The sequence below is a fragment of the Chrysemys picta genome, chromosome 14 (genome assembly GCF_011386835.1).
Source record: "Chrysemys picta bellii isolate R12L10 chromosome 14, ASM1138683v2, whole genome shotgun sequence".
NCBI classification, from domain to species: Eukaryota; Metazoa; Chordata; order Testudines; family Emydidae; genus Chrysemys; species Chrysemys picta.
Genome location: NC_088804.1, coordinates 26,368,145 through 26,393,937, shown reverse-complemented (window position 1 = coordinate 26,393,937; position 25,793 = coordinate 26,368,145). Strand labels below are relative to the sequence as shown.

General features: G+C 40.1%; 2 protein-coding genes across 21 annotated transcripts in view; one reads left to right on the top strand and one right to left on the bottom strand.

The window, feature by feature from the left end:
- The window catches only part of LOC101930808 (transcription initiation factor TFIID subunit 4-like), a 210,062-nt gene extending 189,832 nt beyond the window's left edge, over positions 1-20,230 (top strand). For all 4 annotated transcript variants that reach the window (XM_065567197.1, XM_065567195.1, XM_005289924.4 and 1 more), the window contains one exon: positions 18,434-20,230. In XM_065567197.1, the coding sequence (XP_065423269.1) occupies positions 18,434-18,601 (168 nt within the window). In that variant the 3' untranslated portion in view covers positions 18,602-20,230. The remainder of the gene's footprint in view (positions 1-18,433) is intronic.
- Positions 20,200-25,793, bottom strand: part of KCTD15 (potassium channel tetramerization domain containing 15) — a 57,022-nt gene continuing 51,428 nt past the window's right edge. For all 17 annotated transcript variants that reach the window (XM_008167015.4, XM_065567215.1, XM_065567218.1 and 14 more), the window contains one exon: positions 20,200-23,943. In XM_008167015.4, coding sequence (XP_008165237.1) covers positions 23,788-23,943 — 156 coding nt within the window. In that variant the 3' untranslated portion in view covers positions 20,200-23,787. The remainder of the gene's footprint in view (positions 23,944-25,793) is intronic.

Sequence of the window (25,793 nt, the reverse complement as noted above, 5' to 3'; positions counted from 1 at the left end):
TCAATATTTGCTAGTTTTGAAAATCAGAACTTGAGGCAAATTCTGATCTCATTTAGGTAAATGTAAAAATCCCTTTTGACTTCCAGTTTTGATAAATGGTATCTATGGTATGTCTACACAGGGATAAAAGACCTGTGGCATGGCTGTGGCTGGCCGAGGTCAGCTGGCTCAGGCTGGAGGGCTAAAAATCACGGTGTAGCCGTTTGGGCTTAGGCTGGAGCCCAAGCGAGGGTGGAGGGTCCCACAGCTTGGACTCCAAACCAAGCCCAAACATCTACACAGTGATTTTTCAGCCCCAGCGCCTGAGTCCCGTAAGCCCAAGTCAGCTGACTGGGCCAGCCGTGGGTTTTTATCCCTGTGTAGACACACTCTAAGGCAGTGGGTTCTCAACTAGGGGTCCGGGGCTCCTTGGGGGGCTGCAAGCAGATTTCAGGAGGTCCACCAAGCAGGGCTAGCATTAGACTCGCTGGGGCCCAGGGCAGAAAGCCGAAGCCCGAGCAATGTAGCTTTTCAGGGACCCCTGTGGCATGGGGTCCCGGGCCATTACTCTGCTTGCTACTCCCTAATGTTGGCCCTGGCTTTTATATGCAGAAAAACAGTTGTGACACAAGCGGGCAGTGACCGTACGAACGCCCATATTGGGTCAGACCAAAGGTCCACCCAATCCAGTATCCTGTCTTCCAACAGTGGCCAATGACAGGTGCCCCAGTGGAGTTTTCATCACATGGAAAGAAAAAGGTTGAGAACTCCTGCCCTAAGGCACACAGTTTTGTTATTAAGATACCTCTTAAACCTTTCATACATCTAGTCATTTTGAAATTTAGACTTTCTGTTTAATCTGAAACTTAATACTTCAACATTGGAAAGATTTTTTAGATTCAATCATTGTTTTCATCTAATAACTATTATATATAAATTCGTAAGAGAGCCATCTAATGAAATTGATATAGTAGAAAGATTTAACAAAGTCTGGGAACCTTTTGACTTATTTCTTAACTAAAAGTTACCCAAATACCTTCTCTCTTATATATCAGCACTTGTTAGATTTTCCTTTACTGCATTCTTCAACTGCTTTGTTGAACACCATCTTGTGCAATTTCTCTTTTTATTTTGTGTGTTTTGGGGAATATACTTTAGTAATACTATACATTGTTGTTTTTTTAAGGTTATGGGTTTTTTTCATTTGTTCATAGACAAACACCTGTCAGGAATGGTCTAGATAATACTTCGTCCTGCCATGAGTGCAGGGGACTGTACTAGATGACATCCTGAGGTCCCTTCCAGTCCTATGATTCTATGATTCTATACCCAAGCAGAGGTACCGACCACTCGATACAGCACATTGCTTAGATAGGATCTGAGCTAAATAGTGTATGATGAACTAAAGAATATAATCCTGATTTTGAGAGGTGCTGAGTACCCACTATTCCTGCTGTAGGAGAGACACCTCTCGGGATCAGGACCATAACATGTAAAAGTAAGTCAATCTTGGTATGATGGATGCATGACTAAAGTTATCAAGATCTTAGGAGTCTTTTCAAAAAGATAAAGGGTGCCCTGATTACAGATTTACCTTGTTATATGACAGATTTCAGCCAAAAATAAAAACTTTGGTTTTAAAGTTTTTTTTTTTTTTTTTTTGCTTTTGACCATCTAACATCAGCTGGAGAGCAGTGAAGGCTTCTGAAGAACAACATATAACCCAGCCATCCATTTTACTACAATTTAATTTTAAAAGGGTAAATGGAAGCCAAGATCTAAGAATTGCAGTAGTTACTGGCAAAAGCTGATATGGGATTATAAAGGTTATAGTTCAGATAGAACAGATGGTAAAATAGTTATAACCTACAATACCATATGTTACTACATAACACATGCAGGTAGTAGTATATATATGCTATGTTGAAAAATTAGTGATCCTAACACAGATTTTAAGGAAGCAAAAAGGATCAATTGTATACATGAATATATAACATTTGCTTAAAATATTTTGTTCAGTAATATCACATATTTCAGACCAGGATAATCAAAGGACTGTAGTTAGTAATTATGTAACTCAAAGTACCAAAGTGGAGATGATAAGATCTTAGATCAAGTCCAAAAATAAATCACTGATTATTCCAAAATGGCTAATATAAATTAGGTGGTTCAATTAAATCTTATTGATCATGGTTATAAACAGACTGTAGAAAAAGTAATCCAAGTTAAATTCAAAGCACCAAGAACAGGTCTTGATCAGTGGTTTCTGTAATTATTCATCTGGGCCTGGATTTTCAAAAGTGCACGTTACCCACAACTGAGACCGGATTTCCAAAGAGCTTTGCTCTCATTTAGGTACCAATTAAGTGGTCAGGTTCCCATTGAGAACAATGGAAGCTACTGAGTGCTGGGCACTTCGGAAGATCTGGCACCCACAGTATAGTTTCTACCCTTATTATTCAATTTATCTTTTTAAGAATCTGATTTTATGTTAGAAAAATTGAAAATATCAGACAATAAAGAGAAAAAAGGGTTAATCAAATCAGAAATACTTGGAGAAGTGGAATGGTCGCAAAGGAGAAAAATGAAGGCAGAGAGTTGTGATTTGGAGTGGTGCTAAAGAGCCTCTGGGCTTGAGATTCATCTCGCATTTTATAATGCTCGTGTTGTGTTGTATCATAATGCACTTGCTTCTACTAGAGCTAGCTGTTTCTCATATCTTATTGCCAATGGTAAAAATAGGCCAGTAGCATCATTCCATACTATTGAGCACATTCTGAATCCCACATTTTTTCATTTGCCTTCACTAATTAATTTAGTAAATCTTATTTCTCATATTTCTGTTGATTGGTTGTGCCAGCTCCCATCCAAAGATACTGACTATATTATGCTCCACTGCCTTTTGTTTAACTTTGCCAAAATTGGTCCCATGACTAATCTCCATTTTTGGCGAGTATTTTGGGAAGGTGTTTGTTCTGTAGCTGTGGCCTATTTCCCTAGTAATTATTTGTATGAGAAATTTAATTTAATATGTTGGTCATTGTCACTTTGGGAAACTGTCAGTCTAGATCTGTTTTGCTTCTTCTGTTGGTACCACACAATTTTGTCTTTTGTCTATGTTATTTTGTTTATACATGCTATTTTGTATCTTTGAGAATTGTTTCCCATTATTCTGTAATATCTGTTTTAATTATTAAACAGATTTGTTACTACTGACCCCATTGATTTTTGTTGGTCTTGATTTTAACATCTTATCTAACTTAGGTGCAATAAATATCTATATATTTGAAATTTATTCATAATCAAGCAGAGATCATGATAGGTCTTTGGTGTTTACTTTTACTTGTTAATTTATCTCTTCCTAAGGTACTCTGAATAGTATCTTGTTAAAGTTGAATACCAAAGTTACCAGTTTAGGGATGATTTCAGGAATTTGACAAGAATTTTTCACTTATTGATATGCTAATACTGGATCATAACTTTGTTATATAAATGTATAATTAGTTAAAGTCTTTGCTAATTGGGCTTGTAGCTTGTACTTTCCAGAGGCTATATCTTATTCACAGTGTTGTTGCAAAATTTCTTGCAGATATATTCCTGTATTCATTGTACCCTCAGTTCATGTATTCAACCTAGTTCTGTTTTTAAGTCCCTTCCTTAACTACTTTTACAACTTTGTGTGAGCTGTAATATCAATTTCCTAAAAAAGAAGCTGATCTTTCTGAAGCTTTTCATGTTGCATCTCAATCCACAGTAGGGATTGTTATGGAAGGTTTGGTTAAAAAAAATTATTTAAAAAAATTAAAAAAGGACTTTTAAAGTCACAAACTAAAATTTTTTCCAAAGTAGTTTGGCATAGAAACTCAAAAATGTGTTCTGTTTTGTTGGCCGTTCTGCAGAGAAGTGCCTTTAAGAGTTTAGGTGATTGGTTGGTTTTGGGTGGGAGTCAGTGGAGAAGGCAACAATTTGGAGATGCAGAGAATGGGGCGAGATAAAGAATTGTTGATAATTTTATAAAGTGCAAAGTTTAAATGGGCAATACAATAAATGTTTATAAATTTAAACTGACCTGCTACTGACTCAAGGCTTTGCTGTTTTATCAGCTTCTGGGTTGAGCCATAGATTGGGAGGCATGGATTTGGAGGCTATGTGACCAGAGGGGGGTAGTAGTAATGCATAGTGGCAGGAGTACAGGAGACTGTATAGAGAGAAGGGGTGACTTGGGTATGGGAAGGACATGGATTAAGGGGTGCATAGAGGGCTGACACAAAATTATGCTCTGGGCTCTGGTGCTGTGATAGTGACAGGATGAGGGTCAGCTTCTGGGGATGGGGGCAAGAAATTGGAGGGCATGGAAGCAGGATGAGGGGGCATAGAGGAAAGCATGGAATGAAGGTAGGGAGAGGACATGGGGGTCAGAAAAGGGGTGTACAGTACTTGGCAGTAGGCCTGCAAGGGAAGTATTCAGGGGATTAGAGTTGGGGCATGGAGAGTGGGGGTATGGAACAGTGAAGGTAGATGGGAGTATGAAAGGGAACGGGGCATAAGGAGTTGCTTGGTGCTAGGGAGAATTGAGCAGGGCATGAAAAAAGGAAAGGCACAATGGATATGAAAATGGAGGCAGCAGGGCATGATAAGCAGTATAGCACGGATGGTTTGTGCGTAGGACCCGGGTGGAACATAGAAAGAAGATGGCAAGAACCATGAGGGGCATGGAGGGAGCAGGGAAGTTTGGGGTAGGGGTGTAGCATGAGATGTCTCTCCTAAATGTTAAAAAATCTGGAAATGAATGGCTTAAGGATTCAACCAGTTCCCACTGTACATGATCCTTCCTCACTCACTGTCACCCAATCTGACCAAATGTCACCTAGGGTGACCAAATGTCCCGATATTAGGGGTTTTGTACCTCCCACCTCCTCCCGAAAAAAGTGTGTCCCACTAGATATTAATTTTAGATAATTTCTACTTTTAAATGTAAACTTGTAAATATTTGACTTTGTGAAGCCTCATCAGATCTACTGTGGCAGATGATGCATGAGAGGGGTTTCTGCTTGGTTTGTCTCATTCATGCTCTAAGATAGTATTTTGTGTAATTTCAAGGTGGGCGGGAGTCCAGGATGTAGGTAGGGGACTCCTGAGTTAGTCTGACCAGCTCTAAGCTTTAAGTGGGAGAGGATTCCAACCCAGGGATGGTCATTCTGTGAAGAGGGCCACATTGCATATTTAAGTGGTTTTATGGCCTGGATGTACAAATTAGGGGCATACATTACCCTTCCATTCACAGGACCTCAATGATAACTGTAGGAGGTTTGTACTACTGTACTTAGCTTATGACTAAGCTTTTAACACAGTGACTGTTGCATGCAACATCATTCAGTGGAAAAACTTATGCTAGGCACTTCTAGTTCCATTGTTGTTTTTTCCCCCTTTGTTTATTTGGGCATTGGTGCAAAAAATTATTTAATTTGTGCACAGAATTGCTAGGACTACTCAAAATAGGCACACAGTTGCATAACAAAAACTTATTTGAAAATCTTTCTCTTAATGTGTCATAATTAGGCTTAAGAGTTGAAAATCAGTTGAGATGAATCGGGGCAGTTCATACCTCTCAGGGCTTTTGTTTGACACCATCTCCAGAGTCAGGAAGATTTTGCTTTGAGCTACACTCGGATCACGTTTGTAAGGTTTTCTTCACAACCATTAGGACTAGACAATTTGGGCTTGTCTACATGGTGTAGTTAATGTATACTGGGGTTTGATTTCTAAAGTGCACTAACATGATCCATATTAATTGGTCCATGTAGACTCTGCTGGTGCATACTAAAGGTTCCCCAGTGCAGATACTCCTGAGGGCATTTTGCACCAAAATATTAAAAATTCTGCACACAATATTTTAAAATTCTGAAAATTGTATTTGTCAAAATAATACTACATAATCACGCCAGTTTCAGTTATTTTGATAATTTATTTCAAAATACCAATCAGCAAGTATGTCTGTAACAATACAGACAACACACAAAAATTCCCCCAGGAGTAGAGATGACAACCTAGTTCCCGTTTCTCTGCTCCCTTCCCTTTCCTAGAGCCCAGCCAGGGGGCCCAAACTCCCACAAAGCCTCCCTCCCAGAACCCACCTGTGGGCCCCCCGAGCCAATACACTCGAACCCCCTCCTCCCCAGAGCCCAGCCCCTAGCCCAGATATTCGCACCCACCCCCAGAACCCAGCTGGTGTCCTATCCCATTCGCTACATTTCTTCAGCTCAACATGTTTTTACCAAAGGGAGAGGCAAAGAAAAATAGTCCTTACTTGGCTAGCAATTAGGTATATCTTGATTAGGTTTGAAACACTTAAATTCTGCTCTTGTATTCCAGATATTGATATCAAAAACAGTTCCAATGTTCTAAGTTTCTGGTTGAATAAGTCACAAAATCATATAGATTACAAAATGAAGTACCAGCCAAAATCAAAGGATGCAAAATGCAGATAATGATTTTGAACAAATATAAAGGATGACCCCAAGGAAAAGAAATCAGATGAGAATCAAATATGATTCTAGGGACTATTTGCTCTGTTGGCTGATCCATCACAGTTCTTCCAGAGTTGTTTTGAACTTCTTTGTCTCACAGTGATGGAAAGTATAGGGATATGCAACATGATTGGACTGGAGTAAGATGGGCAAGGATACAAAAATATTTGTGCTAGATTGTAAACTGCTGTTGAAAGATGAGTAAAAGAGAGTGCCTTGATGTCGACAACAAAAAAATAATTGGCAGGGTCTGTATTTCAAAGGGAGCAGCACCTGATTAAACATTTGCAAAGCATAGGAGGAGGAGCATTCCAGGTGAAATGTGTGTGTGTTTTTTTATGTATATATATATATACACACACATCAGAATAAAGAGTTTATTCTATACATAATTATGTCTACAACAATACAGCCCCAAATCCTAAAGTTCTTACTCAGGTAAATCACTCATTGGAATCCAAGTAAGGCAATGAGTTGTGGTAGCTGCAAGATGTCCATGGATTGAGACTATATGGCAAGGTCTATAGCTGCAACGAAGAGCAAGTTGGTGAACAACATGGATGAAAAGATTAGGGGACCACAGGGCCTAGCAGCTATTGAGCACCTTGCAAGAAGTGGGAGGATCTAAAACATAACATTTTTAAGGTATACTAGCTGTGGAGTCAAGGATACAGAAAGATAATGAACAGTTTAAAACTAAATAGTTTTATTCAGCTTTTATCTGAAGAAGGAAAAAAGAGAGAGAGAGAGATGCCCAATTTTCACATGTGAAGGAGGCAAAAATTCTATTCTCACTTTGACTGACTGACCTTAATAATTCTCTGCACTTCTCAAACCTTATATGACAACGCCAAGCATCAAATATCCCTACCCCCATTTCATAGATCACATAACCAAGGAATCGAGTTAAGTGATTTCCAAGGTTACATAGGAGTTTTGTGGCAGAGTTAAAAACAGAACCTAGGTTTTTGTCATCTATTGGAACAGAGTCCTCAGATGTATCAAAGATGTGCCACATTTCTGGGGCTGTGTGAAGCTGAGTGCCAGTTTGGTCCCCAGGGCCACCTATATTAGCTTATGGCTACTAAGTGTCATTGGCTTGTAACAGTCCCTGAGGGGCTCTTACACTGGCCAGGGATCATTGGAACAGGGTGCTGCAGTCACTAATTCTGCACACCAGTGGGCAGGGCAGGAGTTAGTGCTGTTTGTTTGGTGTAGAACTCAGTATCTTTGACATACTTCTAGCACATCATCCGTGTTGTCTGAGGTGATGTTGGAGACTGTTTTTTTGCGAGCATGATTAAATTGCATGAAGGAATGAGATTAGGGCAATAGTTTGTGACCTGTTTAACATCAAGTGATGGGTTTTTTTAGCACTGGTTGGATTGCTGCATGTTTTAGGAGGGCGTGGGGGAGATTTCCCTTAGCTAGGGAAGTGTTGACAACGTCTGTCATTAGGAGTGCTAGGTGTTATCTACTTTGCCATCCAGGAAGGGCATGAATCAAGAGTCACAGCTGGTGGCCCTGATTATTGCTGGTGCATCCATGACTACTGCTTATGTCAATGGACTGAATTCTTGGAAGGGGAACGCATTGTTTCTCCAGTCCTATTCTCAGCTGCTTGTTCAGTTAGTGACCTATGAGTCCTTCCTGCATGCAGGTGACCTTTCCTGACAGTGGGAGGAGCTTTGTTCCGCTGATTCAAGGCAGTTTTGCAGAGTTCCGGCAGCTTACTGTGTGGATTTTTTAGACCAGCACATAAATCTTGAACCTCTGTTGGCTATATGTATGTGTTAAAGAGCCCATGATATATTTCATAAGACTAAGGGGTTTGCCCCTGTTTCAGTGCATAAACTTTCACCTCTCTCATTCTTGTGCAGCATGCTGTATATGATTGACTGCTGCCCTCTCCCTTAGAGGTTGCTTCCATGGTGCTCTGTATACAATGTGTCAAGTATTTGTGGATGAAAGGTGCTATATAATTGTAAATTATTTTTACCATGCATGCTGCTACTTTGAAGTATGCCTGTTTTATTGGGATGAATCTTAAGAGAGTGATTCAGACAAATGATTATGATTGGTAATGACTGCTTGATTGGGACAATAATATTATAAATGTAGCTAGTTCCAAGTAGTTTAGTAGTGATTAACCAGGTGTTATGTGAGTGTGAAATAAAAACATCTGATCTTTAAACACAAGTTGCCAAATAAAGATGAAAAGGGTGTATTTTCTCATAGCCCTCTGGAGGTCACTGTAAAGTCTAGTGACCTCAGTCAAGTGTAGCTACATTCTGCTAGTATTTTCCCAATAACTCCAATAAAATGTACTGGATGATTTGAAATTAGTTTAATATACAATTTTTTACATTACAAATGATATATATAGAGAGCTGTTGGTAAAATATATTTATTAAAATAGCACATATTATAGTAAACAGAATATAATGTATGTCTATTCTAGATTATCTAAGAAATGTAGTTGAAGACTGCACCATAATGCACACAAGGTCATAGTTAAGTTTATGTGGGCAATCTTATTTTAGTATTTTCTGACTTTTGATGGTCTTAATATGGAACCATAAAAGTCTTTTAAATGTAGATTTTTGCTTTTGGGTGCACAGTTGTATTTCATTTGTTTTGAAAATATGGTCCAGGCAGTTTTGGATGGTTAGCTGAACCTTTGAGAGTCCCCACTTCCTTAACCCTTGGACAGTCCTTCAGCCTATATCTCCCGTTTGGCCGTCAGTTCTGCGCAATCTGCAAACTACATGTTCTTCAGAGGGAGTGAATAGCTCTCTGCCCACCTGCCCAAATAGAGAATGGTGGGAAGGGGACCATTTGGAGTTCCTTTAGGTATGTGAAGTGGTGCGGGCTACAGGTGGAGAAGACCTAGAATTCCAAACAGATCTGACTCTAAAGTTAGTTTGGTTTTTCCTTTGGCTGTGTTCTCATTTTACTGAAACCAGTTTGCTTGTCCTTAACGTAGACACCGGAACAGTAATGCCAACAGCTATAACCCATGGCACAGAGAGAAAAAAAAAAAAAAAAAAACATGATCCTGACAAGTTGCAACTGTGTCAGGATCAAAATCCGAACAGAGGATTTACCGTGGAAGGCCAACAAAAGAACAAAAATGCCTTTAATAATAACATAAAGACTTGGTGACTAATGATATTAGGGAGCAGTGCTGCTTGAGAACAGTCCTAACAGCCAGCATGTTCCACTTCGATAAAGGTGCCATCTGCTATAGGTGGAGTCCCAGGTAACCAGCCAAATGACTGTTGTTATTAATGAATGCATGCAGTGTTGTAGCCAAGTAGGACATTAGAGAGACAAGGTGGGTGAAGTAACATCATCTTATTGGAGCAACTTCTGTTGGTGCGAGAGACAAGCCAGACCTGAAGAGCTCTGTGTCGGCTCAAAAGCTTGTCTCTCTCACCAACAGAAGTTGGTCCAATAAAAGATATTACCTCACCCACCTTGTCTCTCTCATTAATGAATGGCAGCCGTCACAAAGCCGCTTTCTTTGCACAACCCAAAGATAAATCACTGTGTGGGCAGAACTTCAGTATCTCTTGCCCACCGTAATTATGCATGGGACCGTGGGGATAAATTGATTTAGGGAACTGAAACTTTTCAAATGGACCCATATGTCTGTGAGAATGACATATTGGTGCTCAGGCAGTTGAGCATCTTGAGCTAATCCCCTTCAGTAGGCAAAGCTAGACGGATGCACCGATCTCCCAAGGTTGTTACTCTCTGTTTTAGAAATAGTGTTGCATAACCAATTTCTGCCAGAGATCAGGTTGTGTTTTTGTGGGTAATGCTCTCTTACAAGAAAGGATAGGTGGACAAATTGGTAGTGAATGCCAGTCTCTTCCAGTTGGAAGTTTTTGAGGTGAAGTGGTTTTATAAAGCTGACTGTTTCCATTGTATTATGGTACTATATTGTGTTAAACAAAGCTATATATTAAGGCAAGGAAACATCAGAAAGCTTTCTTCTTGTAATGGCCGCCCAGTTTTTTCTCTGTCTGAATCATATCCATTGAAAGGATCACATTTAATGAGAGAATTTTCTAAACATCATGGCTCAGTCTACTTAACCTTCCTCATTATTTCGTGACATTAAAAATTACTGCATGCTGTCTGTGAAATGTTGCAATTGTGTTGGTATTTAAGGCGCTTGTAAATACTCGTGCAAATCAGTTTTTCTGATGTTTGACTGCAGGGTGAGGTGTGTGTTTATATGCCCAGAGGAAATGAGATGTATTTGCATCAAAGAAGGTGTAACAAGCAAGCACGTGCCAGAACCAAGTAGTTAGGAGCAGTTACACTAAACTAGTATGAGCCAAAAATGTTTGCAAATGAAAATCACTGGCTTCCTAAGGAAATAATGAACTTTAATCCATTTTATAAGTGCTGTTGATTCGAAAGGCTAAATGATGACTTTTGGTGAGGAATAGTATTAGAAAACAAATCTTTTGTAAGGACCCTACATCATGCATATTAAGACTTTCTGTAGGGTTGAGTTTGGCCACAATTTTATTGTTTCATACAGTACTGCTAATCTATGAGGTGCTGTTAAAAGGTCATTTTTTTACATATCACTACACCTTTTAGTTATGCTAATTAAGAGCTTGAGTCATCTCCCATTGGAATCAATGAAACCACTCCTATTAACTTCATTGGGAGCTGATTTGAGCCCTAAATTATGTGCGACAGCTAATTATAAATAATAATTACTTTGCATTTGTAAAGCCCCTTTCAGTCACAGATCTAAAATCACAAAGGTGGTATTCTAGTTTTACAGATGGGGAAACCGAGGCAAAAAGGAGGGGGTTTGTTTTTTACTTTCCCAAGGTCACCAGTAACCCAGTGGCAGATTGAGCACTTGAATCTAGGTCTCCTGACTCCCAATTCCCTGCGGTAGCCTCTAAGCCACAACAGTTCTGTACTTCTCTATTCTTCCCTGCATTCTCTAGCTCAGTACGTATATGTCCACTTTACCTTGCTACATCTTTATTTACTTAGATTTTTTCAAGCATACAACTACAATCTCCTTCCTCAGGCTTTGGGACTCCTAATATTGAAACAAAACAATAATCAATAAATGCATTGAACTGCTAAAATCCATGGAGAACCACATAATCCTAGTTCATTCCCACTCTGCTACACTACAGTTAGCAAGCCCCTCCATTCTACCCTGATCTCATCCCCTCCTCAAATGCCCCAAAGAAAGGAGAGCCTAACATACCCAGGTTCTGGCAGAGCAAGGTGTTAGGACCATGTTCCAGAGTCAAGGGGCCCTCTGGGAAAAGCTTTTGCCAGTAGCTCCCTCTCTTTTGTGTTGAGGGTACTTGTCGTAAGATGACACTGTCCCTTTAAGAGGACTAGTGCACCTGTGACTGGTCAGCTGACCCCAGTTGAGCTTTAAAAGAGGGCACCTGGGTTACATAGAGACCCAGATGGGGGAACAGGGGCACCTCAGTGATTCAGACTGAGGGCCAGTTAGGAAAGAGGTGGGCATGAGGCTTTCACTGCCTCCTCCCTGGGAGCAGCGATTCCTGGAGAGCTAGGACTGCCAGAGTCCCCTAGGGGGGAGGCAGGGAAGCAGGAGCAGCAGGACAGCGAGAGTCCCTTGGAGGGGCTGCAGAATGAACCTGAGAACTAAAGGGGGAAAAACCCCTGGCAGTCACCGAGCATGAATTGAGCAATTGTGTTTGTGTTGATTTGACCTAAGTTGGACAATAAAACTACATAGAGATGGTGCGCATGGCATCGAGTCCTTAGTAAGCTGGGGCGAAATCCTCAGAGCCGGCTTTAGGACCTGCGGGGCCTGATTCGAATACCCGGCGGCGGTCCGGGTCTTTGGTGGCACTTCGGCGGCGGGGGGTCCTTCACTCGGCTCTTAGGCGCAGGGCCCGATTCCGGGGAATCGGCCTAAAGCCGGCCCTGGAAGTCCTGCCTTGTGACAGTGCTCCTGTAACAACATTTGTTTTACATGAAGACTTACCTGTCCCTTTATGACCTCCAAATTCAGACTTTGGTTATTATGCTACGCTCTGGGCAAAGATCACCTTCCCAAATGTCCCAAGGTGTAGTCTCAAGTGGAGTCATCAAATCTTGGGTTGACAAAGGTATGAGGAAGTGTGGCAAGGTCTACATCCAAAGCAAATGGCTGCATTCATCTTACATGGGGGAGATGGAGAAGTACCCTCTTTGCCATAACTGTATCTGGTTGCAGGATTTAACAAGACCCCCTAAATTGCAGACTTTATTTACAAATGATCTGCCATCAGTTATGGGGCTGATATAACTCTAATCAGTTTCTCCAGTGACTTCCCCCAATACTCTAACATGCTCATTCTTTTGCATTGTGCCTCTGCCGCATAGCTCTAATCTGTTCCAGTGCACTCTTTCAACTATCTAAATTTTATCCCAAAGATTACCCTCTGATCACAAAGGCCTCTCACTCTTAAAGCCAGATAAGACATGCCTCTTCCCCATCTCTCAGTTGAGTTAATTGAAATTGAAGAGACAAGACTCCCTGTATCTTCACCTCATTCACTTCCCCCTCTATCAAACATCTCCCCTCCAATACACCCCACCCAGGCCCTGTTGCTTTTGAAGCTACATTCCTGTGTCAAAATATAGACAACCATCCTTGCCCCTCTCCTACCCAGACATGACAACTAGGAACCCCAGGAGCCACAGGCATCTGTGTCTTGGCTTTATTTTGAAGCGTTACTTCATGATTCCCACTTCTGGACCTTGGCTTGAAGTGTTAGTCTGCCACAAGGACCGGCCATGTAGCCTGGGAAGAAAACTAGTAGATCTGTTTTATCGTTATTGCCTTGTTTCTCTGGGTCACAGAGACGCAATAGCCTCAGTTCAAGATTGTGTTCAAAGGAGAGATGTCAAGACTGAGTTGTTTTCTGGTAAAGGAGGAATGGATAAAATATTCAATGCAGTCGTCTGCACTTGCCCTTGTCTTTGTATTTCTCAGCTAGAATCTCACCGCATAGCTCCACAGTTCTTGAACGTTTTTAAAACTTGAATTATTTTTTTTCAGATTTGAGGAAATGTGTAACTTTTTAATTGGCTAACTATTGCAACCTCTATTATATAACTTAAAATACATCCTTTGTTACATGTGTAAATTAGGCAATTCTGCTTGCTAAAGGTAGTAGCATACTTTTTGTGAGCAGTTAAGCCTATTTTTAATGTCCATCTGGTGATGTTACTGTAATTTAATGCGTATTTTGACTCTGTCTCAGTGATAGTAGGTGTCGTTTTGGATTAATGTCAATGAAAAATTGTCTGTTTTTGTACATTCTGTCACATCCACATTGAGTGTGTGTTTCTCTGGAACATGTTTTGTGCTTATCTGGTGGTCTAGTGTAGCTTTGAACAGTATTTTATTTCCATCATTTTTGTTCTACTTTTCCTGAAATGTGTTTTTGTATAGGAGACAATCATAAATGCAGCCGACAAACTGAGAAATATGTCCCAAATGCTGCATTACATGGGAAATGAGTTTAAAATGCCTCAAATGTGCCCTTAAACAGGCCAAAGTACCAGAGTTACCCTTTTCTGCCATTTCTCTCTTTTAGATCATAGGTTCAAATCTCACTGTCTCAGACAGTTTGGCAATCCAACAGTATAATTAAAAACCTAGATATACACACAGCCATCTGCCCTGCTGTACTGCTGGGGTCTGAGCAAAAGGACATGGAACTCTAGAGAGAGATTCCTATTGACTTCAGTGAGCTAGTCTCTGCAGAGAACATGGTACCATGTTTTGAATGCTTGCTTCTGTATTTGATTTCCTGAGCCTCTCTTTCCTATTCTACTCTGTGCACCACTGCAAAATGAAGGTACGCAATTCATGGGCAAAGCACAAAGAACATGGGTGGAGCCTAACAGAGGAGAAGCCAACTGCTCTATACTGTCGTCTTCTTCTCTGAGATTTGCAACCTGAAAAGTGAATATAACACACACCCAGTGTGGGATGGAGCAGCAAGGCTGGACAACAGAAAATGGAATAGGGGATAGAGAAATGAAGTTGCCCATAGCCAATTTCTGTATGTCCTTTCTAAATGAAGGGGCAGAACAAACTGAAATGTAAATATTTTCCTGGTCTAAATCCTGCCTTCTAAAGGCCCCTCTTGTATTAAAAACAGTAGTTCATTGCTTTACAAAAAATAGTCATGATATATAAATTGAAGTGGGCATGATTCTGTGATAGCTTGAATGTGGTGAGCTATGAAATAAAGGTTGTAAACAATTTCTAGCCATTTATGTATTTTATTAGAGCTTTTATCTTTGTGACTCCTTTATTAGTTGCTATGGATACAGGCAACATAGAGCTTATTAATGAAAAAATCTATCACACTGATAAAAATGTGTTGGGTTTTTTTTGGTCAGATATGCATTACTTCAATCCTACTATGCTTGACAATTAGTTTTAACTGTGTTTGCATTCTTGTAAATAATTTTAAAAATCTGTGGCAATTAATAGTGTATGTTTTTGCCATATGGAGCATTGCAGAATGATTTTAAGAACAGTGCGATACCAAACTGAAATTGGTGTCATTCTAAATTAGGGATTACATTGACAGGTTTGTGTGCTGTCGATTTAAATGCACTCTTTGTTCTAAAATTGTTCATAAAAATCCGCATTGTATAACCAGATCACAAAATAGTATTGGATAGCTGAGTGTCTTACAATACCGGGGCTGTTATGAAAACACAAACCTGACTTTCAGGTTACAAATGTCACATTTACACTACCAGCTATAAAAAAAATTATGATCTTTCCAACAAAAAATTAAGTATTTCAGAAAATAAATGTAACAAGGGTGATTTATTTCATCTTCATTCCAGCCACTTTGGCCAGTGAACACGTGGTACTTATTTGCTACAGTGGTTTTCAGACTATTAAAAAATAACAGAATTTGCCTGCTTTTTTTTTTTTGAAAGCAAGCTTTCTATGAAGAAATGAGAAAATTAGATTGTTTCATTCTATTAATACTTTACAGTTGCAATATGTGTCTAAACGGACATGCTATGATAGTATAGAAGTATTATCAGCATGAGTTTGGAATAGTTTCATTTCCTCAGAAATAAGTCTGTCACGGGTCCAGCATTAACTTTGCTGGACACCAGGCCAGTGTAATTTGTAGGAGCGGAAAGGAGGTTCAACATTTGGAGTGAAAGGAGGAAAACATGTCTGAGTCAGGTTACTTAGAAAAAGTTGGCTTTTTGGAGTTTTGGAATAATGACAATGGCACTGGCAGAAACAGCTGAGTGATCAGAGTGCAGATGAGAGGCCATCAGAAAGTGCATGGTACATGCACTTCTTCATATAGTTCTGCAATTTATCACGTGGATATTGCTGTCACATACGTGGTACAGTAAAAATAGATGCTCACGTGATGTTCAGGGCCGGCTCTAGGGTTTTTGCCACCCCAAGCCAAAAAAACCTCTGGGAGCGCAACTGCCGAAGGAAAAAAAAAAATTTGTCCGGAATGCCGCCCCTGAAATTGTGCTGCATGTGCTTGGTTTGCTGGTGCCTAGAGCTGGCCCTCGTGATGCTGGTCACAGTGCAAAGTGTGACTTGAAACAGCTAGAGTAATGGGCTGTCCATTGGCGAGACCCTCGGCCTTCAATGTGGATGAACAACCCTTTCAGTTGCCGCAAACATTGCCCTCTTTGTGGTAAAATTTTGCTGGTGAATCTTTGACTTCACTGTCCCATTCTCAAAATACAGCTCCACACAGGGAGCTCCCAACCTGTAATGCTCTATAATTGACTGTGGTTGTGGGCATCTACACTGCCCATCCCCCATCCTGTACAGCAGTGGTCCCCAACGCGGTTCCCGTGGGTGCCGTGGCGCCCGCCGGGGCATTTATGAGTGCCCGCCTAGTGCCCAGCAGGGGAGAGAAGCCGCGGCCCCACGCCTGATGGGGACAGAGAACTCAGGCTGCGGGCGTGGTGTTCTCTGTTCCCGGCAGGCACGGGGCCCGCCTAGTGCCCAGCAGGGGAGAGAAGCCGCGGCCCCACGCCTGATGGGGACAGAGAACTCAGGCTGCGGGCGTGGTGTTCTCTGTTCCCGGCAGGCACGGGGCCCGCCTAGTGCCCAGCAGGGGAGAGAAGCCGCGGCCCCGCGCCTGCCGGGGACAGAGAACTCCGGGGCTGCAGGTGCCGGTGTTCTCGGTCCCAGGCAGGCGCGTGGCCGCGGCTTAAGCTGGAGAGAAGCTGCGGACCCGCGCCTGCCGGGGACAGAGAACTCCGGGGCTGCAGGCGCTGGTGTTCTCAGTCCCCGGTAGGCGCGGGGCCCGCCTAGTGCCCAGCAGGGGAGAGAAGCTGGGGCCCCGCGCCTGCTGAGGACAGAGTACTCTGGGGCTGCGGGCGCGGGTGTTTTCCATCCTCGCGGCTTCCCTCTTCTCTCTGGATTCATATATTACGTAACATTAAATATGATATTTTTCATATTATTTAATGTACAAATACATTACAAATTGAAAAATTGTTGGCACCTGCCACACTCTTCTGAAAACATGAATGTGCTACTGGCCACAAAAAGGTTGGGGACCTTTAATAACTCGACAGAGGAGAAATAACTCATGAGCAGTATAGTCATGAAAGTGAGTCTCTCTCTCTCTCAAGGCAAGTGAAGAGAAAGGCAATGAAGAAATCAGCCACTCTGTGCCCTATTCAGAATGTACTGTATTTTTCCTCTTCAGGACTAGAGTTGCATATAAGTAAATGTTTTATAACGTGCTACAATAAAGATCCTTGAATATTAAACTTTTTATCTTCTAAAAAAAAAAAAAAACCCTGGGAGCATTTTGAAGAATGGATGAATCCTGGTAAGTTTTGGGTTTCGAAACCGTCTAGAACTCTTCAAAAACATTCTAGAAGTTTTTCAAAATATTTTAGATATTTCAAATCCTTATTTTCTAAGTTATTTAATATTTTTCTTTGTTAAAAATCACCTGGAAGCAATGAAAAGTTGTACAAACCAACAGTGGTCTCCTAAATGGAAAAATCCTCGATGTTCCGGTGTAGCAGGCTTTCCATTCTAGAACCAACATTCTAAAAGGGCTATAAATTGTAGACTTAGTTCTTAGATCTTGAGAATTTAGTACTCTGGTTTTAAGATCAGTAATTGGGGCTGGTATAGTGAATGAAACTCATCTCTGCACAGAGGGCCAGCTAGTCCTGGACTAGTTAGGTGCAGAAACTATTTAACTTGGCTTCGAAAATGTTTTTACCAATGCTTGTCTGCACTACCTCATACTGCCGGAGGCTTCCTCTCATGCCAGGTTTTTCACCTGTTTAATTTTGTCCGTCTACCAGCTGAGGATTGATTGTGCCCTGTAGCAAAATTGCTTCAGTCTCTCATCACCTTGGGCCTGTGTTGGTGCAGCCCAGAGGACAGTATCAGAGTCTAGTCCAGACTCAACTGCCCACCCAGTCCGCTACTAGAGTAATCACATTAGCCACATGTTGATATACATCCAGCACATTCTTCCAGTCCTGGGTACAAAGAACCGGGAAGATGGTTCAGACTTACACATCAGCCCTCTATGATGACCTGAAGCTGCTAAGCTAGCTTCAAGAAAGACTTTTGACATTTAATGAGTTAAGTATTTCTCTTGTGTAACTTGACAGACTTAAATGGAGTTAACTAGAGATGCATTTGTGTTTTGCATAAACAGGGAGGGCCCAATCTCATAAACATGAATGCATGTGGATAGCTTTACTCACAGCCGTAAAGTTTCTGACACGTGTAAGGGTTAGGTTCATAGTTATCAATTTAGGACACTAAAAAAAAATCCAACATTAAATCCATATAACCTGAAAGTGAAAAGAATCTTGGTTTTGCTATAGAACATTCATGGTCTTTATTTCTCTTACAGGTTTTGGGCATGACCAGTGGAAGTCAGGCTGGTTTTGGGGCTCCTTCATCCAGACAGTATGCACGACAGAAAATAACTCGAGTAAACCTCAGGGACTTCATCTTTTACATGGAACAGGAAAGAGAAACTAGCCATTCTCTCCTGCTCTACAGAGCTTTGCTTAAATAAAGCCAAGAATTGTACTGGTTTTCTCATAGAGAAGCTCAACCTGCATTGAAAATCTGTAATTTGAATGTGCCTTCTATTTTTTTTTCAGATGTCAGTGTTCCAGTAGTTTGTTTTTGCAAAGTTGTCAGACACATGCAATAAATCCCCCTTACATAAAAAGAAAGAAAGAAATGAAAATGTGCAAAAGGTTTTTAAAGAGGTTAAATCCATGGATACGATGTATGCTTAAAGTTTTATGGCGTTTGGCCATTCTTAGATGAGGCTAACCTGAGTAGATGAGAGGGAGTTTACACAAATTCAGAGCCGGATTGCAAATGCTTACACGAGTCGTCCCATTGACAACACTGGGCAACTTGCAAGAAGGGTTTGTAGGATCGGGCCCTAAGGATGGTATTTGTTTTATTAGCAGTATGTTCAATTACAGTGCTACCTTTTCTCTGTTTCCTTAACTTTTACTAGCACTATTTTCATTGACTAACCACAGTGATGCCTATTATCATTTTAGATTAGTTATAACTGCAATTTTTTGCACAGCTGAAAGAGTAGCCATCCTACAGTCCCACAAATTTTATATATTTATGATTTTTGCTTTTACTACTCATTTGCTGAGCCAATTCCTAAGTGTATGAAATCTGTGCATTCAGGTCCCAGCAGAGTTACCTTGAATAGCTTCCAGTTGTTTTCTAAATCTGCTCAACCTTTTGCACATTTGTAGCAGCTGGTTAGTAACATGAATCTGAGTTGGTTTTTTATTTTAAAAAAATCTTTATTTATTGTGAAGAGTATGGTCTAATTGTGGTTTTAAAAATGAGAGAGTAAAGATTTTAGAGTATTCTACACCGATTTTTAAAGTCACGGTCAAAAACGGTTGTGTTATAGAGGGGCCAGTCCTGCTCTCATTGGGGTCAGTGGGAGCAGTATTAAGTCCTCAGGGTCCAATCCTGCAAGGTCATCAGTGTCATCACAGAAGTCACTGGGAGTTGACCTTGCCTTGCATGATCAGACCTTGAGACCCCGATCCAGAAAATCACTTAAACATGTGAAACTTTCAGCATGTGATAGGTGTAAGTATACACACGTGCTTAAATGCTTTGCTGGACTAGAGCATAAGTTACCAAAGCCAAGGGGTGTCTTCTTAATAGGCTTTGGATATGGCATTCAGTAAGCAGGTGGACACCAGACACCACAGTATTTTCAGTAACTACTGAAGGGAGGCATTTGTTTATTTATATTTTCAAATTTTACCACGTTTATACTTGCCACTTTTTTGAGGCAGTATTTTTTTTTTTGGATGGGAAACAATACTGAAAGCACAAATAGAACTATCTGTCCAATAGTTTTAAAAACAAAAATTTTAATTATATTTTAAGATTTGTTAAAAGCAGAACAAAATTTATACTGCTGCTATTTAGCCAAAAGATTATTCATAACGTATTTAAGGCCAGGAAGTGTAAAATTATGTTTTAAAGGTACTGATAATGTGTACATATTGTTTATAAAGATCTTGTGTTTATTAGAATTATGTTATTTTGATTATTTCTGTACATACTCGTAAATACCCCAATTTGTGTGAAAACATACTTCCTTATTTGTACTTATTTTGTAAAGAAATAAAACAATTTACTAAAGTAACACATTTGAGTGACATACAGTATTAATTTATCAAACATTAATTTCAGTTTCACATTGTCTTGTAGTTTTTAAGCACTGTTCAAAAACATTTTGCATTAAAATATTAACAATACCCACAAAGAAATACTAAAACTGAGTATTTAATGTTCTGTTGTGCTGATTCTTATTCTTTGTCAAACATCTAATAAAACTGTCAACAAACCTTGATGCTATTAAATACAGTCAGTGAATGCACACAACATTTGCTTTCTTAAAGATTTGCCCAATAAGCACAACATAACATTTTCCTTTCACTTTTCTGTCAGACTTGGGAGCACAGTGGCACAGAACAGTACATGTAAAAGTGCTAGAGAAGACTGAAGTTCTCAAAACCACAGTTTCAGTGCTCAGCAAAGAGATTCCAACCAATTTTGTTCAGTGAAATTAGATTAAAAAACAAGGTATGTTTACTTTTCGGCCTTCAAACTAAAAGCATTCGCTGTCTGCAAACCACAGTTTTACTAGAGATGTGATGATATTTTAAAAACTGTTTTACATGACACTGAGCAATGTTCTTAATCAAGCTGTATTACTATGGTTTAGGAAAGAAGTAAAAATTCACATCAGTTTTTGCTGATATTGCTACTTTAGAATATGGGGATATAAAAAAGTAAAAGAGATACAAATGAAACTGTAATAAACATTAAATCAGTGACCTGAAGTCGCTAACTAAAAGAACATGTCCTAGCTTAACTTTTCCTTTAAAAAAAAAAGGGCATATTTCTCCTAACGAAGTGATTGTTTCCATATGTCTTGCTTGCTGCAATGCTGTTTTGCAGTTAATGTTGTGATGTCATGGCTCAAACTTTCCATCTCAAGTTCACATTTAACTCAGTTGGAGCAGCCTGGAATCTTTTATGATGCCACCTTACCAAATTGCTGTCAGTACTGTAGCTGCTTTATTGAGCTATAAAAATATGGTGAACACCAAACTGAAGAAAACAGACAAACAAAACCACAAATACTTAATGGCTCTCTACATAAATCTAAAACATTCTGCCTATGGGCTTGATCCTGAGAGCAGCACAGGGCCCTTCAACTTCCATTTTACTTCAACTGGAGTTGACAGTCCTCACCCCCTTGTAAGAGGTGCTTAATATCAGTTCCTACTGATACAACCCGGGACACAAGCAAAAACTCCTGTTGATTTCAGCAGTTTTGCCTGAGTAAGGACTGCAGGATTGGCCCATACTCCTGAAGCCTGAATGTACCATAACTACAGAAGAACTTTCCTCTCCTAGCTGAATGTTAATGAATGAAACAGTATGCACGGACACATAAGGGTCCAGCCTCCATTTCTCTCTGAATCACTCTGTTCAGGAAATGAATACAAAACCGGAATATACATGGTAAAAGCTCGGAGCTAAACTGATGCTTTAAGGAGAATTTGAACAGAAGTTGAACTAAATCCATAGAATCAATAAACAAACACTGTTTTTGAAGAGATGGCTACAATAAGCTGAATTCAGTCAAAGGCCAAGGAAATACAGCCCAAGCTTCTTACCTCTCTTGAAGAATGTGGGGGATAAAGTGAGTGTTCATTCTACTTGCTGCAGTTTTGATCTTTTACTTTACAGAAATGTTTATGGCATGAAGTTCTGTATAAGAAATGTGTATACACAAATACATGACAATTATACGTTAAATTTTTTTACAATATTAAATGTATAATATACAATTCTACAGATATCTTACAGAGAAAGGTAACGTAGTGCCATCTTTTCAAATATGGCAGTACCTAGCAATTTTATTTAGTGTGTCAAACTAGCATAAAACCATGACATAAAATAACTTTAAAAATCTTTAGACAGATTTGGCCAAATGACCGACAACTGTTCTGCTAAGGCAGCAGGCCAGTAGGCTAAGATTTTCATGAATGACTTGTGATTTTGGGTGCCCAATCTGGGGCAATTTGAAGAGGCCTGATTTTTCAGAGGGAATTTTCCAAAAATCAGAGCCACATACAGTCTCCAGCATGGGCACCCAAAATCACTAGGCACTTTTGAAAAATTGAGTGTTAAACTCCAGGTCCTAATTTGTGCCCAAGTAATCAGATGGCATTAGAGAAACAGAATTGTCAAATATTGCTGACTATTTAATACTCGGTCCCTTGTTCTATATAGCTGTACTTATGCGTCTAAAAACAGTTTAATTAAAATTCAGCATCTACAACAGTATTCTATAAATTATTGTGGGAGAAACTAAATTGCGATTAACACATGAATTAGTTATTGAGGACCCAATCATGCTAAACAGCAGTAAACAGGATTTAGCAGAATGCTATTTATATACTTGCACCTGCAAACACAGTGCTGTCTCCTGAGTTAAGGAAGCTGCATAAGTCAGAAGAGTTGATACTGTATTTGTTAAAGGAACAGTAACCTCCTACAGACAAATGGCTTCTTTAAAGCAAAAAATACAGATACAGGGCAGCTAGAAAATCAGTATTTTAATCGTATTTCAAAATTAATAGAAGGAAAAATAAACAAAACCTGGCCTGCTCCTGTCAGACAGCGAGAAATATGGGGCTTTATCATTCTTTGTAAAAATTCCCGGGCCATGGAGAGTAGGGGGTGTCCAAAATGTTTAACACCTGCTCCGGTACATGGGATTTAAGTAGGTTTAGTAAAAGAATAACAAAGGGCAACGGCAGATGCTTTGGCAAATGCTTGGCAGAACCACCACTCCACTGATGATGCAAAACACTGAAACTCTGAGAGAAACAAGAAAAAATTGGCATCTCAAAAGAACTATAGCGCCACATTTGGGGCCCGTGCTATGCCATTTTGATGTCAGATGGCCTTACTAAAAAGGGCCTACTTTTGCACATATTAGCCACAACTAGTCCTCAATTGTGTTTAAAGAACTGAGCACCAGATGACTATGAATTGGTCCTTCTCTGATTTTGTATTCTGTACACAGTTATTTCAGTTGTAAATGTTTTATAAAAATAAGCCATTTGCTAGCACAAATGAGTTACAATCACAGAAATGTAACATAACATATGGAGGTGTAAAGCACATCTGATATGAGAGAAGTGTGGCATTCAGACAGGGAAGATACTCAGTGCAGTTTTTAAGGTACCATCTTCCTTTTGGTGGACCCTGTTTCATTGCCTTAGAATATCACTGAGGAGGGAAGGGATGCTGTCAAAAGAACTGTCGTTTCTCCAGCTGACATATTCTAATTGCTTTAATTGGTCTTTCTGCAGAAGCCCAATCAAGGGGTCAGTACTTTGTGAAGCTTTGCCTTTTTCAACATCACAGCTGTTCGGTTGAAAGTACATTCCCACAAAGCCTTGTACGCTGAGCATGCTCAGTTGTTCATCATGAAAAACAAACAGGTGGTTTTTCAAATGTGTTTCATGGCTGGCTATGAGACAGGTAGTTTTCGAATATCACTAATTGGCAACATAAAGTCACAATTTGTTTGCTAATACTGTTTTGCAAATCCTTAGTGTTTCACATAAGGGACTATTAAACACTTCTATGGTTACAAAGGAGGAAGGGTTGGTTCTAGTCCAGGGGTTCTTGCTTTATTCTGATTGTTGGGGTGGGTTGTGGTCTTCTGTCTTCACGGCACAGCACATATTCACTGAACTGGGAGGAATCTACCCCTCCACCACACGAAGCTGCCACGTTAAATCCCTTCTGAAACAATCTTTCTAGCACCTGCAATGTGAAAAAGAGTGCAGATTAATTTTAGCCAATTTTAGGCATTAGGGAATATGATAAAAGCATCCTGGAGCAGTGGATCTGAATGATGCATTTGGTCATTCCAGATCTCATAGAATGAATATTATACAGCTATAATTTTATAACTTATTCTTAAATGACTACACTGTGATTAAAGTCTCGCTTACAGCAAACCTCGGTTGAAAACAAAAATTAATCAAACAAATAAGCACTCAACAGAGCAGTTCAGTACATTATATAGTAAAATACTGGACTGCAGTGATATTGATGCTCTCTCTTACAGGAAAATAACACTAGGTTTAAGTCATAATAACAAGTGCCCATAATTCATTATTAATATGGAAAGTCTCAAGAAAAAGGGCTGCAAAGATTTTGAGCCCTTCCCGAGCTCAAGTATGTATCATGGGTATCTTTTGAGTGACACCTCCCAAGGCTCTCTAGCATCAATCTCACAGACTCCTCCTCCTCTTCCTAGAATTTAGTGCTGCTTTCAGAAACCATGAATGGGATGGGGAGGCCAGAGACAGGTGGGTAAGAAAACAAATTGGCCCAAACAAACAGGTTAATCGTATTTTCCACGTATTTTTTTTCTTTTAAAGAAAACTTGGGGTATTTTGGATGCATGAGTTAAAGCAGCCCAGAGGCAGCTTTAATTTGCATGACTGGCACTTAACGCTGCAGATCACCCTTGGCTGGATGACAGGGGTCATGTTTGCACATGGATGAACTGTTGATGAACTATTTCTCCAACATATTAGGTGTGCACACAGGCTTTTCAGCAGCAGGTATGCCTGGACGCTAGTTTCATGTGCTTTTCTTCAACGGTCATGGGTTTGAAACCAATCAAAGAGAACCTCACTCACTTGCTCTAGGTGAGGTCAAAACTGAGTCAAGGGCAGTAACACTGCACACAGTCGTCTGCCATACTCCTGTCGCTTACTTTCATTGTTCACTCCAGTGCCATAGGGGGCTTCACTGTTCTTTTCCGGCTGAAGTGCAGCTCTAAGGGCTGGAGATTGATTAATACTACTTGAGATAGGAACATCCAGTGAACGCTCTTTTTCATATGGGCCTAGAGTGTACTTTAGCAGCAGTTGTTTTAGGCATCAGCAATGACCATATCAGTGTGGGAAGAATGGACTTAAGGCAGTTTCCTCATGCGTCTCCCAAATAGGCCAGGCAATGCCTATGTACTGCCATTGTAGGAGCAGAACAAGAGTCTGTCCTCTGCTACATCCCATTGAGTTCAGTGGGGAAACACGGGTGTAAATGGAAGAATAACTTAGCCCACTGTGCACAATAAGATTTCCTGAATAACAGTGCAAAAGGAATCAGCACACCCATATTTGAAATCTGCATCCAAATACTTTTCCAGCCAAACCTTTGCACTGCTACACTACGAATATTCTTTAGGCCAAGTACTATGCAGTAAAGTGCCATAGAAATGATCCACAGAGGAAATGCTAATGTTAGCATATAACTTTGAAAAGTCAGGATAGTGTCGTTAGTTTGTTTAAATGAACTGACACAATACTTACTTTACAGACAGGAAACACTGTTCCTGCCTATTTTGCTACCTATAAATGTCACCAAGGGTGAGCAGATTGTACTATTCTTAGAGTACATAAAGATCTCTCTCATAATATAGGTATCACGTAAATCACCATGTCACAGAACCAGGACATTTGGGACCACTGCAGTAAAAACTGAGCTTGATTATTTAGCTAGTTAAAGCTAAGTCCTGGAATGATCTATTGAATAATTTACCAGCAGGACTGTCAGGCCATGCTGTTGCCTTATTTTAAAAATTGTTCAGTTGACTAGCT